Source organism: Lacerta agilis, chromosome 1 (assembly GCF_009819535.1).
Source record: "Lacerta agilis isolate rLacAgi1 chromosome 1, rLacAgi1.pri, whole genome shotgun sequence".
NCBI classification, from domain to species: domain Eukaryota; kingdom Metazoa; phylum Chordata; class Lepidosauria; order Squamata; family Lacertidae; genus Lacerta; species Lacerta agilis.
Window position 1 is genome coordinate 30,072,285 of NC_046312.1, and position 17,220 is coordinate 30,089,504.

At 44.2% G+C, this 17,220-nt stretch overlaps 1 protein-coding gene across 2 annotated transcripts in view; it reads right to left on the reverse strand.

Annotated features, from left to right (window-relative positions):
• Positions 1-6,567: 6,567 nt before the first annotated feature.
• VSX2 (visual system homeobox 2) overlaps positions 6,568-17,220 on the reverse strand; it is a 29,499-nt gene continuing 18,846 nt past the window's right edge. The window contains exons 4-5 of one of the 2 annotated variants that reach the window (XM_033142787.1): positions 9,101-9,281; positions 6,568-7,330 (exon numbers count right to left, since the gene is read on the reverse strand). In XM_033142787.1, coding sequence (XP_032998678.1) covers positions 6,936-7,330; positions 9,101-9,281 — 576 coding nt within the window. In that variant the 3' untranslated portion in view covers positions 6,568-6,935. The remainder of the gene's footprint in view (positions 7,331-9,100; positions 9,282-17,220) is intronic. The other variant, XM_033142797.1, reaches the window with a different exon arrangement.

Here is a 17,220-nt window from a genome sequence, read left to right on the forward strand (position 1 = left end):
GTGATGCACACATGCGCGGTCGTGCTTAAGTCAGATGTGCGTACTCTTCCCCCCCCCTCATGTCCTTTTGCCCATTCTGCTTTCTCCATATCCTGTAGTGAACTGCCGATAATTTTAGGGTTATTCTGCAGGCATATTAGAGTTTCTGGTATTTTCCAGGAGGGCATACAACTTTGTGTGACATGCAACTTTGTGTGGTGTGTTGTTTCGAATGGCACTTGTATAGAATGACAAATTTTGACAAGAAGGAGCAATATTTGAAAGCCTCTTAAAAACAATTCTAATGATTGTTCTCTATTGTTTTTAAAAGGCTTTTTTATGTTGCCCTACACCTCCCTGTTAAATGTGACACATGTGGGTTACTCCAATATGTGGTTTTGCAAAACGTAATCCTCCCACAGAGGCCATTTCTTTCTGTTGTTTCAATTATTTCTGCTGCAGTCTTCTCTACTCACTTATCCAGGACGAATAAGTCCCGCTGAATTCAATAGTGCTTTCTTCTGAATAGTCACATATAGGATTGTGCTGTACACTGATGTATTGCATTTATTTTTAATCACATTATTTTTATTGAATTTTTGTGTTTTTGATCTGGAAGCTCCCTTAAGGGCCCTGACTCTTCACTTTCTAGTCCAATCCCCCTGTGCTTAATTTAATGCTATTTTTTAAAACAAAAACAAGATAATGGTTTACATTATAGTTTTCAACACTCTCAGCCTTATAAGGCCATAAACTTAGTAGTTTCGAGCGTAAGACAAAGTGCCTTGCAGTCACATCCCAACTCCAGCATCTTCTGCCAATTCCCAGAAGGCCTTAGGCAGCTTCTTGTTTTCCACATCTTCAATTTGTTCTGCAAGTGCCAACCCAGCTAAACCAGTTTCTCTCTGCTACTGTACCAGTCACATATGCTCTGCAAAGTTACAACCCCTTCTTGCAGCAGGACAAATCAAGGACAAATGAATAAACACTGGATAACATTTTACATCTAGCAGGTGCATTTTGGCACCTGTTGTGAACCACAAAAGAGCACCCCACTCCCCACCAGGGAAGGAGTGAGTGAAGAACTACATCAGGAACAAGGGGGCGGGAATAAAGATTTACATCAGGGTCTGCTGCCCCTATGCATTCCGCCACCTGAAGCAGTCGCCTCACTTTGCCTCATGGGTGGGCCAGTCCTGAGCAGATGTAGAAAGGGGGTTCATACCTTTAATCGCGATGCAAGAAACTGAGGTTTGGAAAGCAGGTTCTTCACAGGACTTGAGGGACAGGAGAAATTACTTCCGTTAAACATTTCTTTGTGGGGCACCAGATTTTGGCATCACACAGGGTGCCACTATCCTCAGGGTTCAATTCTATCCCGCATGCTGTTTAACACATGAAACCACTGAATGGGGTCATCCAGAGTTTGGGAGTACATTGTCAGCAATATGCTGATGACACACAGCTCTGTTTTCCCTTTACATCTGCAGGTGTGGCAGCGGATATGCTGGACTGTTGTTTTGCCTTGGTAATGGACTGGATGAGAGCCAATAAACTGAAGCTCAACCCAGATAAGACTGAGGCACTGTTAGTGGGTGATTCCCTAGACTGGATGGACAGGAGGTTACCTGCATTTGATGGGGTTACATTCCCTCTGAAGAAGTGGGTACCTGTATTCAGCTGGCAGGCAATTTGTGGGTCCTGTGCTGTTTCTTGAGATTCTGGTGGCCTCAGTGGCATGGAATCCCTTCCATCAGCTTCAGCTGGTGGCCCAGCATGTTATACCTGGAGCTACCTCTGAAAATGTTTCAGAGAAACTTCAACTGCTGCAGAATTCAGCGGCTGGGTTGCTCACCTGCGCAAGACGGTTTAAATATATAACTCCCATCTTGGCCTGACCACACTGGCTGCCGATTAGTTACCAGGCCCGATTCAAAGTGCTGGCTTTGACCTATGAAGCCTTAAACAGCTCAGGACCACAATATCTCAATACCTCAAGGACCCCCTCTCCCCATATGAACCAACCTTCTCCCTGCAATTATCATCAGAGACCCTTCTTCATGTGCCTCGTTCACAAGAGGTTCAGAGGGCAGCAACAAGAGAAAAGGCCTTTTCTGTGGTGGCTCCCCAGGGAGGCTCAACTGGCAAAAACATTCCTCTTCTCCCAGGCCTTTGGCTAATTAATCAATGTATTACTTTTTTAACTGGGAGGGTGTGTGTGTGTGTGTGTGTTATTATTTAAACCTCCCTGTGATCTTTGTGTGAAGAGCAATATATAAATAATAATAACAACAAATTCTGTTCTGCTAAAAGTTACCTTAAGTGGCTACAACAAAGCAGGCAATTCCAACCTTCGCACATAAAACAACCCTTTTTTCATGCCATCCATCCCAGCGTTTGGATGCAAACCCTTTGCGAACTCATGCAAGAGAAAGAGTTGCCCTCTGGTGGACACATGCAAGGAAGCTTTTTTGGTTTGGGGTTTTCATTCCAAGAGGAGAAGCTGGCCTGGTGCTGCCATGAGCCTCTCTGAGGCAGCCTCCTGTCATACTGCCTCTGACAGTGGAGGTAAAACAGAGCCTCATGTTGCAATATATGTTGAAAAATGATATTGTGGCTAGCAGCTCTGATATTTTTATCACTTATTACATGTGTATACCACCTTATAAACACAGGTCTGAGGGCGTTTACAACATAAAACCACAATATAAAACCACAAAATACATAATAAAAACCAAAACAACCCAATAAACCCCCTTCCCCAACACATTTTAAAAGGGTGTTGGATGTCAATCAGCCAGAGGCCTGGTTAAAGAGGAACATTTTTGCCTGGCACCTAAGGTGTGTCATGATGGCCCCAGGAGAACCTGGTCCTTGTTTATATATAAATCTTACAAAAAGAAGGCGCATATTCTTCTAAATGCAAGGCAGGAGATGTTAAAAAGAACACTTGATGCCAGGTCAGACATGCAGTTCAGATCAATAGTGAAGAGCAGAAGGTTAATTGGTGCTGTCTTCATTCTTTCTTGTACTTTATTTGGCTCTCACTTACCTGAATTTGCACCTCTAACCAATCTTTGATTTATAATTATAATGTTAATCTGTTTGTACATATGTTTGACTGTTATATGCACGGAAGTTAAAATAAGGAGAGACGAAAGATGGAGGGGTTAGAATGGAGTAGTTCAGGAACCAGAAAGTCTGTTGCTCAGATTTTCTTTCTTCAATGATGCTACTCTCTTCCCAGCCCTTGTCCTTTTCCTTTGCAATAGGAAAATAATCATTCAGACCCAGCTTAGAGAGATGTTACAAGGATTACTGAGATAATGTATTTGACTACTCCAGAATGTTCAAGGTGCTAAGCATTGCAGTGACAATACTCCTGTGGGATGTCAAGTGAAGAAGCAATCTGTCCCCATAGCCTTTGTCTGGGGGGTGTATTTATAATATTTTATTTATTTATTGAATGAATGAGTGTATAGCCCCCACTTCCTCCCCTAGGGGGTCCAGGGCAACATAATGGGCAGTCTACCTGTTGAATGCAGTCTGAGACCAGAAAAAGCTATCAGTTCTGCAATTTAAGTGTGAACATAGGTTGCTGTGACTTTCAGTTGCAGTTGTCTGAACATAAAGAATCCTTGGGTACAGTTGATCTTTGGAGATCAGATGCAGGGTTAGTAGTTATGCTGCCTGGTTTAGGGATCTAGTTGTTCCTAATATACCCTGCTTCATATATTTGCAAATAACATGTAAGACCTCATATATTTTCAGCGCTTACCAACTCTCTCATTCCAAGGAAACTGAGTCATGTAATGCTGCTTCTTGATTTATCGTGATTCTGGTACAGGGCGTAACAATATTTTTAGGAGGAGGTATAGCAAAGTTAGGCAGGATTCATGACTCTCCATAGTCTGAGTACTTGTCCAAATACAACACCAGGCAAAGAATACTTCAAATAATTGTGTTCAGTTGTTTGGTCTTTGTTAATTCTCTGTATCTCCACTGTCGCAGCCCAACATATTACACAAGGAATAGAACTAACATTGGTCCATAGCCTATTATGCTTATATACTTTACTACAAAGCTATATGAATATTGTTTATGTCTTCTACACTGTTGATACTAATGAAAAAGGTCACTCAGTAGCACAAAATATATACATGAAGTAAATGTGAAGGGCAACTATGACTCTGACCAAACTGCGGGAGGCAGTGGAAGACAGGAGTGCCTGGCGTGCTCTGGCCATGGGGTCACGAAGACTTGGACACGACTAAACGACTAAACAACAACAACTATGGGGTTCTGGCACAAAGTACCTTTGTGTTTTTATATTTATTGTATTTCTCTGCTTGTCTTTCCAGTTTTTCTTGCCATGCTTGCAGGCAGCCCCACATCAGAATATCTAGTCTCTAAACAGTATACAATTGTGTATTTATGCCAATAGAGTTTGGACATCCATTTTACATGCAGACCCCTTAAGGTAAAAGTTAAAGGAGCCCTGGACGGTTAAGTCCAGTGAAAGACGACTATGGGGTGCGGCGCTCATCTCGCTTTCAGGCCAAGGGAGCCGGCATTTGTCAACAGACAGCTTTCCGGGTCATGTGGCCAGAATGACTAAACCACTTCTGACGCAACAGGACAACATGATGAGTGCCATAGCGCATGGAAATGCTGTTTGCCATCCCGCCACCATGGTACCTATTTATCTACTTGCACTGGCGTGCTTTCAAACTGCTAGGTTGGCAGAAGCTGGGACAGAGCAATGGGAGCTCACCCCGTCACGGGGATTCGAACCGACAACCTTCCAATCAGTAAGCCCAAGAGGCTCAGTGGTGTAGACCACAATGCCACCCGCGTCCCGCAGACCCCTCAGGACATGTGCACAACAACATTAGTTTTGCTCATCTTTAGTTCGGTTTTATTCTGATTTATATCTTTACAGAAAAATGGCACAAAAAAATCACAGGTTTCAAATGACTAGTTGTTACAACTTTGTATCTTAAACACCTCAAATACCAACTTTTCTCACCATATATACATTATTTACATACTGAGTGCTATAATCTAAGACGCCAAAGAACTGGGACATAGGCAGAATGGGGTTATGTGGGGAGGAAAGATCAATCATAACCAAAACAACAACTTCAGGTAAAAACACCTCTTGTTGGAAACAAGGATAGGGAAAGGGAACGTGACACTTGCTGTCCGGGGGCCTTCACAGAAAAAAGGATAGGAGAGCAATGTCATGGAATTGAGGCAATATCTTATGGCATTGTGTACATGACTTCATCTCAGTGTCTGAGTCAATTGCCTATGAAGGTAATGGGATATGTGAATGTTATTTTTTTTGGGGGGGGGAGGACACCAAGATGTCCATTAGTGCTTTATTTCATGCTACTTACACCGGACAAATTGTTCAGCTAATATTTTCGCTGCACATGAGTAGCATTGGGGAAGTGCACCCAAGCAGTCTGCCTCAGATATAGGCTATTTCACACATCATTTGATGACAAGCGATGATGTGCATGTGTGAATGAGCGATCACCGATGAAGTCAGTTCTCACTTTCACCTGAGAGCCAAGCGCTGACCTAAGCACATCTCTCGGACTCTGAGTATTCTAAAATGCAAGTGAAAACCTTATTTTCCTTCCCCTCTAAATTTGGCTACTGGTAGGATGGCTGTGATTCTCCATTTATTATTGACTTCTATTGGAGAAACATGAACCAACTGTTTAGACTCCAGCCTTGACTTAAACTGACCCAAGATTCACAAGGGCAAAGCCCTGGCTGGCTTTAAATGCTACATGCATCTCCTAGAATATGTTATGTGACACGAGAGTATTCAGAGTGCATTTCTCTCAACATCACCTAACCCCTATCAGATCTTACATCCCAAACTGGAACAAGGAGGCAAGGCTTCCACCTCAGACAATATAAAATACCCGAGCAACCATCGTACCTCTCTTTTCAGCAATTAATTGTTCCTTTTCCATTTCAGAACAAATGAGGCCTCCTTCTGGAAAGGCTTTTATGGAAGAGTCAAACTACTGTAAGAATCAACTCAATGCCATATGTAATAGTTTTAATAGAATTTTCCTTGAACAATCTGGGCTAAAGCGGAAAACGGCATAGCCACCTGAGGAGAGCAGGCCAGGATTTTGGAATGTTGCAGTCTGGGTGCCATAAACAAGTCACATCAGGGGCGTATATTCTCCACGGAAAATTCACATTGCACTGGAAGGGTGCCTGGGCGTCTTTCATCAACAACAATGTTGATACCGCAGTGAGAAAGAGACTTGATCTGAGGTAGGGTTGCCACCCGGCCAGTTTTAAATTTGGCCTGACTTTTGGAGAAAGGAGTGGCTGGCTTCCTTTAAAAAAAAAAAAAAAAAAGCTTGGCCTCAATGCTAAGCAATGGGCAGTTTAAAACATGTATACATTAACATATAAAAAGAAAAGGTAACTCTTCTGAAAAAGCTAACAACCTGACTGAGACAAGGAGAAAGAGACTGCCTGTGGTATACGGTGAAATGACAGAAAAGACTTCTTTTTAAGATGAGGATGGGACAACAGAGATTGAATAAGGGGGAAAGACCCAACGTTGGTTTAATGGCTGGTGTTGAGGAAAAAAATCCTAGCTTGATTTACCTCTCCGACTAAGACGGTACATGATTCCTACCTCCCTTTTCCTTGAAACGTGGGGATGTAGAGCGAGAGTGCTCCCGAGGACAGGGATTGCAGGGGCAATATGCTCCCGAGGGAAACCAGTCTCTATAGACACACCCGACGGAACGTGGCCTTAGCCGTGGCTTCCTGGAATGTACAGAGACCAAGTGGGGCCTACCTCCATGTGTGTAGGGGCTGCAAGAGGGGCCCTGTTAGTCTGAGAGGAGGTTGTAGCTCCTAGAGGAGTCAATCTTAGAGAGGATGGCTGATTTCCTATCATCCTCTTCCTTCTAAATCAGCTTATCTTCCTCTTGTGATAAATCTGACTTTTCCATTTGCCGTTCATCCTCTGCTGTGGCTGCCTCTTCCTCTCTCTCTGGCTTCCTGATTGATGTAGGAGGATCTCCAGGGATGGTCCCCAGGACTTTGGTGCTGTGCTCCTGAGCTTTGGCCCTGAGGGCAGCAATGCTGTTCTCTCTCAGTTCCTCCTGGGAAATGGTGGTTTTGGACTCAGGGCCCCTTTCTTCCTTGTCACTCTTGTCAAGCTTGGGCAGAGCCTGGCGTTCCACCTCTGGCTTCCTTCCTGCCTCAGCCGCTGCTTCCAGAGATTTTTTGTGCATCCCTAAAAAGAATTGTTGGTATTCGGGTTTAGAAAAGCGCCTGGGCATGGGAAAGCCATCTTGAACTGAAAACAGTAAAGATAAAGAGAGGCCAGAATTAAGGAAAAGCAGAAAGCCTTGCTTCAAACAGCAGTCACACAGAGAGCTCATTGCTCTGGGCCCTGCATGAGGGGGACCTCAGGCCAGTTCTCTGACAGAGACAGGCAAACCTAGGTAAGAAACTGGGGCCAGTGATGCAATGAGGCATGACTACACCTGAGTTGTAACCATAATGCCAAGTCTGTTTATTTTCGATGGGATGGGGCATCCTGTTTGGGACAAGTTGTCCACAAGCAGGGGCAGCAGTAGAGGTGGGAAAGGAAGTTGCACCTATTGAGAAATGCACAAAATGCTGTTACTATAGAAGACATATTCTAGGATATCAAAGTGGCAGGAACTGTCCACTCCAGCCTAGTGGGTGGGTGAAGAAGAACCCAGAGATATTTGGCCACCTAACTCTATTGGACTGGGTAATTCTCAGCTAACAGAGATAAAATGGTGGCAATGTGCTTCTCGCAATAACTTTGCATGTGAAGAAGGCCCTGGTGGGGGGACTCTGGTTATGCTATCACCTACAGAGCTGAGAAGTACGCTACTGATTTCTTCTCACACATCCTTTGCAGCCCTTTCCCCTCCCTCCCTCCCTCTCTCTCTCTCTCTCTCCACTCTGGGTTTCACATAGTAGCCAGAAGTATGAAGCAGCATATTTATAAGAAACCATAAGTCAACTTTATTTGTAGCATTAGTTTGAAAAAGCAGAAGAGAAGAGCCAAGCAAGGAGCATGAGTGCAAGAGGAAATTTGCTAAACCCACTGTGAGGGCTACTAGTTTAGAGAGTTTCCAAAACATATTAGACAAATATCAAGGACATCTTCAAATGCGTTTTATCTCTGAGTATCATAAACTAGGCAGCAAGAAGGGCTATTGACTTCAAGGCCTGTTTGCAAACTTCCTAGAAGCAACTACCGTTACTATAGGACAGAATGTTAGACTAGAAGTCTCTTTGGTCTGATCCAGCAGAGCTCTTCATACCTGCATATGTACAACCCCTTTGCTCCATTTATTATGGTATGGTCTGCTATAGGCAACTGCCCACTATGCTTCCTCTTTATGCATCTGATAGAACAGACTCTTGCATATGAAGACTCATGCCACAATAAAGTTGTGGGTTTTTGTTTAAGGAACCACAACCATTTTTGCCATCCTATCAAAAGTCTACATCTTCAGCCAGCAGCCAGCATGAACATCTGGGAAGGGCATGAAGACTCCTGATACGACATCAGTTATACATGATAGGCTGCTCTGATTTTTATAGCATGGGCAAGGAGAACTCACCACAAGATAGCTGTTGGGGTGTGGCATAAGCACCAGGCCTAAGAATAAGAAGCATTAAGGGGTTTGAAGTCCATAAAGTATAATAGTGTAATTTCCCCTTGGAAATAATCCACTATGGGTAATCATACACCTTAGAGCCTGGGGATCAAATCCCTAGATGACCAAATTTTATCCCGGAGGTTGGGGAACTTGTGGTTTCCAGATGTTGTTGGACTCTTAAATTCCCATCAGCTCCAGCCAGCATGGCCAATGGTCAGGAATTATAAGAGCTGCAGTCCAGCAACATCTGGTGGGCAACAAGTTCTCCATCTCTGTATTAGACAAACTTGATACTTGTAGCAGTAATCTCTGTGTTCACCTATACACTTCCCTGGTCCAACTGCTTTATTGCCTTCATCTCTGACATGACCCTACCAGAAATGCTAGGCAAAATAGGTCCATTACCAAGGTTTATCTCTTACCCAACAGCCAAGGAGCGCAGGATTCCATTATGCCATCCTTGGCCGATTTGAGGATGGATTCTGGCAGTGGGATGGAGTGACGTACCATTGCACCATAGAGCCCATATTCTGCCATTACGCTGCTTCTGCCCCAGCATTTCTCCCTCTTCCGCCATTTGGCCCTTCGGTTCTGAAACCAAACCTGCGAAGAGGAGAATTTTTAAGTTAAAAAAGTTTTATTATTTTCAGTGGAGATGACTCCCAGGTAAGTGTGTAAAGGGACTACAGTGCAATCCTAGACATGGGTACTTAGAAGACAAACTCCCAGTATGTATAGGACTGCAGCCGTAAGGCACAAACCACTCTTGGCAATGCCTATACCAGAGCTCAGTGGAGTAGCAGAACCACTGCCACATTCGCAGCCAAAAGTAGGGAGGGCAAGATTATTGGGCCATTGTGGGCCACTGATGGCTGATAAGTGGGGTTTGAATTGCTCTGTTGGCCTAGTTTCAGAATACTGCAAATGCAATACAGAATATTACCTTCACATACAAACATAAACATGCTAGTGTGGGAATTTTTCTACTTCCAGATAGATAGCTCCTAGTGTGCTTCCAGATGGGGGTTAATTTGCAAGGTGTTATTAGGATATCATAGTTATCTGTTGGTTGGTTTTTGACTTATTGGATTTCCCCAAAAAAGGGTAGACCCAGATTAAATGGGGAGGAGGAGGAGGAGGAGGAGGAGGAGGAGGAATGGGCTGGCATTTTGCTGCCAACGACATCATGCAGATGCTGTTAAAAAAAAGTGCATGCAAGAGAAGCATGATCCCACAACTTTTTTTTTTTTTTTTGAAGCACACGTAATATGAATGAATCTTTGCTCTTCCACTGTAGCTTACAGAATTGCAATCGACCTTCCACACTACTGGAGCTCCTGCACTTTCCCTGAATGCTCACCCCCGCTATGTTCCATCTACACTAGCAGTATGATGCAGAATGGGTGAAGGTTCAAATCACTTGAGTTACTATTGCAGGAGAGGAGATTCCAAGTGATCCTTTGAAAACAATAAACTAAAATTATTTAGCACTAAGCCCCTACTCCAGGCATGTCCAAAGTCTGTTTTGGGGGCCTAATCTGGCCCCTGTGGCAGTTTATTTCCTGGGGTAAAATCTTTTTTTTAAAAAAAAACTCAACTTCAATCCTAAAAAAAAGGACAACAACCTTAGTTGTCCCTTCGGTCGTCCCTCACAGCCCTTCACTTCATCAAATCTGGCCCTCTTTGAAAAAAGTTTGGACACCACTCTTTTAACTGTGGGGTTTTTTTAATAACTACCCATTAAATACCACAAAACAAAGCATAATGTTTATTTTGAATCAGGAGTATACAATGGAAAAAATTAATTAGGGGGGGAAACACATTGCTAAAATGCTAGTGGCCATAAAGCATTTTTCTGTTTCTTTTGTACATTATCATAATAGTGCTAATTCATTTACGCAGTACTTTGCAAATATGTTAGTATTGTTTTTAACAATCCAGCTAGAAAATTGATGTAGGGGTAATTAAAAGACCAATTAAAATGTTAACTTTTTTTTAAAAAAATGTGTCCATCACAAAGGTATGCTGAGCTGTGATAAGGTTTGACCTTCCCACACCAAATGGGCAATTAACACTACTCTTCCATCTTAGAAAAAGGAAAAGATGGAAGAGCAACACTAATGGTATCTATATCTTTGGAGAATGTATTGCTCTTCTGCACACAGACTTTCTGCAATAATAAAACAAATGGAAGATGCTCTGGGGGAAATGCAGGAGTTTATAAATCAAGGATGACATCACAGAGACACATCTGTGTTGTAAAATTTAATGAACAAGGTGAGGCAATTTTACCCTTACAAAAAAACAACAACAAAAACACCTAGTATGGAAGCAGCCTGAGTACCATATTTTTTGTGTATAAGACTATGTTTTTTGCTGCTGCTTCTTTAGTCCAAAATAGGGGGTCATCTTATACATGGGGGTCGTCTTATATACGGAAAAACACAGTATATTTGTGCCACTCAAAAAATCAGAGATCAAGCTAAGAGCAACCTTATACAATGTTAGGAAACCTGAGTTATTACATATAAAAGCCCTGTGTCTTCGTTACACATTTAAGCATGACCAAGAGATTGGCAGACTTGTATGAATAACTAGAGGCCTGTCTGCTTCCTCAGACCTGCCCCTCCTGTATTCTCTCCTGACTCTCCACTCACTACTTGCTGTCTTGTATTGCAGATGCCCCCATTTTGCAACCAATGGAAATGAAGCAAGAGTGAAGGAGTTGCAACATACATGCCAAAGCTAAGCCAAGACAGAAATCAGCTGAGCTGCTGCTGGCATTGCAAGAACAGAGGTGGTGCGTGTGGGTCCAACTCCTTTAACCTGCTGTTGCTCTGGCAGTAACAGGCGCCTGTCACCCCGACCCTTAAGATCAGCTAATCCGCCTAGTGTAAAATGTCAGGCCTAAACTGGGCCATGATGAGGACAACTTTCCTATTGGTGCAACTAACTAACTGTTCTCACATCAGGAACACGTGCCAGGAAGAGGAGTCCTCATCAGTGGCAGACTTTGGGCTTTAAAGCAGCACCTTGGATTCAGCTATACAGCTGCAGATATGACGTTTTAAGTGCGTTACTATACAAATGTGACACTAGGAGTTGCGGGTGAGCTAATGGCAAATTCAATATATATTTTAAAATGTTTTTTTAAAAAGCATTTTCACAACTTTTTTTAAATGTGTGTAGATTCCACCCTTGTGCAATGCCAAAATTTGGAATACACCCCTGCCTCTCACTTTCTGTTGTTTGTCATTGTTGCGGCACCCTCTCGGCTCGGCAGCCAGTGCGGGCGAACTGGACGCACTCCCCTAAATCCACCTCTGTCCTCACCATAAGATTAACCCTGCTGGATCAAACCAACAAAGGCCTATGTAATAGAGTATCCTGCTTCCTGCAGTGGCCAACCTGATGCCTCTTGAGAAGTCTATAGGCAGGACTTGAGGATAGTATTCTCTTCCCACTCACTGTGAAATACATTACTAGTATTCAGAGGCATGGCATCTCTGATCCTGGAGGTAATATACAGACATCTTTACTATTGGCCACTATACAGACATCTTTACTATAGGTTTGTGGCTATCAATGGATGTAACCAGCAGAACAAGAAGGGGGCATGTTCTCCTTTCTCCAGCCCAGAGCATGCATGCACAGTCACACGCACAAAATAGCCCAGTTTGCACACAGGAAGCAAAGTATGAACACATGAATGTGCAATTGCACGGAGTGAAAATTGTGGCCCCTTTGTTCCCCACAGCCTGGCCATGCTGCTGCTGCGCACTACCTGAATGCTACATCATAGTTTGACTTAGCATTACTTATGAACCAGGTCTTGTGGCTCCCTTCCCCAGAGAAACCATGAGCAGTAAATTAAGAACAAACTTTAGTTACAGCTTGTGGTTTGTTTGGAGTGAGTAAAACTACAGACCTGGATTTGGGCATAATGCTAAACCAAACAGCAGGACCAGAAGAGGAGTGGTTTTATCTCTGGGGCACCAGACCAACGTCTTCCCAGGGCCATTTCACAAACCCCATGTTAAGAGGTAGGGGAAAGGCTCCTTACCTCCACTGTGTTGTTGAACATAATCACATATTTTCTGGGATAGGAGGGAATGGAAGAAAGTAAAAGTGGCACAAGGGGACATCATTTGAGTGGGGAGGTCAATGTGCCCACTACAGCAAACACTGGACTGCCCAGCCAGAATATCACAATGCACCTCTGTGACCCTGCACACAGGGATATACCGGTATGTGTTCTCCCTAGGAACCCGTTTGCTGTACTTCATGGGTCATCCTCAACCTCATACAAAGTCTCAGAACAACTGCTCCCCAAATTAGACAAGAGAACAGGCCCAGAGATACTTCTATCCACTGCTTCCCACAATACCCTTCAGTTCAGCTCATAGGCACCCATGCTGCGACGTCACCTGACATGATGGCACCGTCTTTGCCATTAGTAGGCAACTACTGCCTTGTAAATTATTGCGATCACTTGGTGCTACGGTCCTGGGGTCGGTTCACACTCATTCAAATAGCCTCCCCTCCACACACTCACTCCCAAACATCACCCCAGGCCCAGGCAGAGATTGGGTGAGGCTGCACATCTCAACCCTTTTTCTCCTTCTGGCTGGGCCTGCGCTTGCGCTTTCACTTTGTCTCGGCAGTGGCAGAAACCAGTGTCTGATGGCTCAGGAGCAGGGCTGTAATTGATTCCCTATTATTCTCTTTCTGTGATATTGGCTTTTCACTGTCGTGCCTGGGGTTTTCATTATTTAAGGGGCACCACGGGAAGAGTGTGTGTGTGTGTGTGTGTGTGTGTGTGTGAGAGAGAGAGAGAGAGAGAGAGAGAGCGCTCCTCCTTTGATCTTTGGTATGTCTTGTCTAAGCCGGAGCGCGCTATAGAGAGACTAATGGGCGTAGCCTGCCTTGAATTCCCAGTCCGAGGCGCACAAGCAGGCCCCGAAATTGGCAGCCGAGAGTGTCTCCTCGCAGCTGCGTGACCCGTGAGGCTGGTGGCAGAAATCTATTAGCGCTTGCTTGCTTGCTCGCTCGTGTCTCCCATTTCTCATTCCTCTTCTCTTCCCCTCCTTTCCCGCCAGAGAGAGAGAGAGAGAGAGAGAGAGAGAGAGAGAGAGAGAGAAGCATCAGCTTCGAGATGAAAAATTGCTCGCGGTCTATTCAGGAGGAGGCAAAGGAAGAGTCAGCCCCAGGGGCAGCCCGGGCCTGATTGAAAAATAAGTTAATTTCAGTTTGAATCGATGGGCCTCAGGCACTGAAATATCACGGGAAATTAAAGTGGCTGCTCCCGGGGGATCGGCGCCATTGACCCGCGCTAATTAATGCCGTGGCGGTGAAGTTCCCGCTCGCTTCTCCACGGCGCAGGCGCCCCCTCCCTGCAGTGTCACAGCCCCGCGCGCACTCACGCCACCAGCTTTTTCTCATTTAACTAATTAGGCTGGAAAATTGGGTGTTAATTTGTTTAGGAATCTCTCTCTCTCTCTTTTTACTCTTTCCCTCCCCCCTCCCCCTCCCCGATAGCTCTTCTTTTCTCTCTTTCCCTTGCCTCCCTTCCCTTTCCCTTTCCAGAGAAAGCAGACTCTGACCCCGGCGGAATGGAAATGAATGGAGGGGGGGCCTCGCTGGCAGATGGATGCTCGGGGGTCACTCCGCAATCTTCTCCGACTTGATTGCTTGATTAGGTCGTTAGCACATTAAAAAAAAAATTGCTCGCCGTCTGGCGCTGGCCTGATGAGTGGGACGAGGCGGGAATCGCCTGGGTAATTTATCTTTTTATACGGCAAAGAATTTGATTTCAATCTGCAGATATATGGAGGCGCCTTTTGACACCTGTTTAACATTATAGAGCTGACAGCTTAACCCTCTGATGACTCCGCTGGGCGGACAGAAGAAACCAGCCAGAATAGTGCAGGGCGGGGGTCTCCTCTCCACTACCATTCATATTGGGACCAATTTTATTTATTATTATTTTTTGTGGGGAGGGGGATGGCTCCAAAAGATCCCCTGTCAGGAAGGGGATGGTGCCAGAGGAGCTTTATAAGCGGAGAGGTGGGGAGCTGCGTGACGGCTGCTGCCAACAAATACCTCCCCCCTTCTCCATTGGTGGACCCCCTATGATTAGTTGCAGAAAAGACATTTTTCATATACAAATTTTAATTGCATCGTAAACTGGGAATTAATAAGGCTGCAGTCCCAAGCACGTTTTGTACTTGGGAGTTAAAACCCCAATCAAATCCAAAACTACTACTCCTCCTCCTCCTCCTCTTCTTCTTCTTCTTCTTCTTCTTCTTCTTCTTCTTCTTCTTCTTCTTCTTCTTCTTCTTCTTCTTCTTCTTCTTCTTCCCACACCCAGTATTTTTCCCCCCAGGGCAGCTACATGTAATGCTTTCTCGCCCGTAGCAATGCCGTTGTGCTCTGGAGTCTGGACCTCCTTTAGGTAAATATAGGACAAGCACGATGCGATCCAGAAGTAATTCTCGCTGAATTCAATTGGACTTTATCCCTAATACTTATGAAACCAGCCTTAGAAATCAGTGGACTGCACAAGTAGTCGAGGGGTGCAACTATTTAAAGGATGCCGATGGAGAGGTGAACCCCAGGATACTTGGGTGCAACTCTTAGATCATGCGCAGAGGCAGTTTAAACATGGAGGTGGCCGAGGAGGAAAAACTTTATTAATCAACCGGCAATTTGCTGCCCCTTAATAACATCCAAAAATGTGCCGGCAGAGAGGTGAACTGCCTCATTCAATCTAATGGTGGGGTGCCCTCCTCCTGTCTGAGGTGGGAAACTGACAGGGGTTTGCCGTGGTGAATCTATTTTATAAAGTGGAGCCTCTCTGGTGTGGAGGAAGATGTCAGTTATTTAAAGCTTCTCTGATATATGCCGTTGGACAGAGGATTGGTGCTTGCTTTTAGGGATTGCTGCTGTTTCGTCTTTGGAAAGGCGGCATATCCATTAAAGTCCAATCGAACCTTAAACTGCTAAGGCTTTCTAGGAAGGTTTAAGCAGCCGCCGAAGGAAATGCTGGAAGAGGGTATAGGTCGGATCTCAGGCAACCGTTTTTCAGAGAGTTGAAACTGGTTTGATGTTGCTCCGTTCTCACCTCTTGTCAAACAGGTTTTGCAGGTTTGGGGAACAATGCACAACCCTCCAAAATGGGTTTACCAGAGACAAAAGTGGACATGCATCATGTTGTTGTTGCTGCTGCTGCTGCTGCTGCATCTCTCTAAATTGCACTTTACAAAGAACTGGTACAACAGATCCCTACATCAAGGGGCTTACAATCTAAAGCAGGCACAGGAAAATAACAGAGGAAGCGGGAAATGGAGGCATGGGTAGAATACTGTGATTACAGTACTTTAATTACACTTACTTTGTCTTAATTATAATAGCAGTCAGAGGAATGCTGCAAAGGAGGCATACACATTTTGAGCAGTGCCCCTCTTTCAAACTGCCATGGGGGGGGGGGAGAGAAGGTGGAGTGATCTGTCTTCAGCCCTACCTAGCCTTGTCTGCCCATTTCATTCTCCTCTTTCATGTTCAGAGAATATTTTCACTCCTAGGTACTAACACAGCAAGATTATCGTTTATCAGGAGGTAATGTACCAGTGTCTGCTTATAATTTCATGGTGGTAAATCAGTTGCCTGCCAAGTGGTGAAGATTTTTTTTTTTTAAAGAATCATATATCTGCACTTAGCCAAAAATCTATAAAATCAGGGAACATCCACTTTACAGATTGCCAAGATGTTAACAGTTGCCCATCTCATCAAGGGGTTACATGCATAACTAAATTTTCATTTAGCAAATGTCATTTGCAGCCTTGTACACAGAGTTTAGGGACATACACAGTATTTTTTATATATATACAAGTGTCCTGTTCCAATGAGGGAAGTCTGAGTATGTAAGGAGGCTTCCATGAGCACAGCCACAGTACAGATGTTCATCTGGGGGTGCATTTGCACCCAAATTTTGATGCCTCCCACTGAATTGGCTGGATGTGTCTTTGGGGGTGCAGCTGGGAATGCCTATCCAAGGCCACTAGTTGTTGCATGTGACTAGAGAGGGATTGTAGCCATGAGGCTTTGAACTCCATTAAATCTCTACAGTACAATGGGAATGTGTGGTCAAAGTTAATGTATAATAGATATGCATTTCTGAAAAACAGTTAGGGCAAAGATGCTTTAACGTGTGAAAATGCCTCCCTTAGCAGTCTTGCTGCTTCTATTCATTTTATCTTGTCTTCCATGTAATTTATTTCCTTGTCCACTAGATGGCTCTTGTGCAATGAGATTTCACACTCTCCGTTATATTTCCCTCCCATGTCCTTTGATGTACAAATTCAGACCACTGCAGCTCTCTCTCTTTGCAGACAACAAATGGTACGTTGACAGAATGGGCCAGATACTTAATTTTGGATTAAGTACCTGGTGCCTCTATAGCACATAAGGACTACAGATTTTCAGATTCGCTGTTTGAGACCATTTCCTATTTGAAAGTTACCATTTATCTGAGAGTGTACAT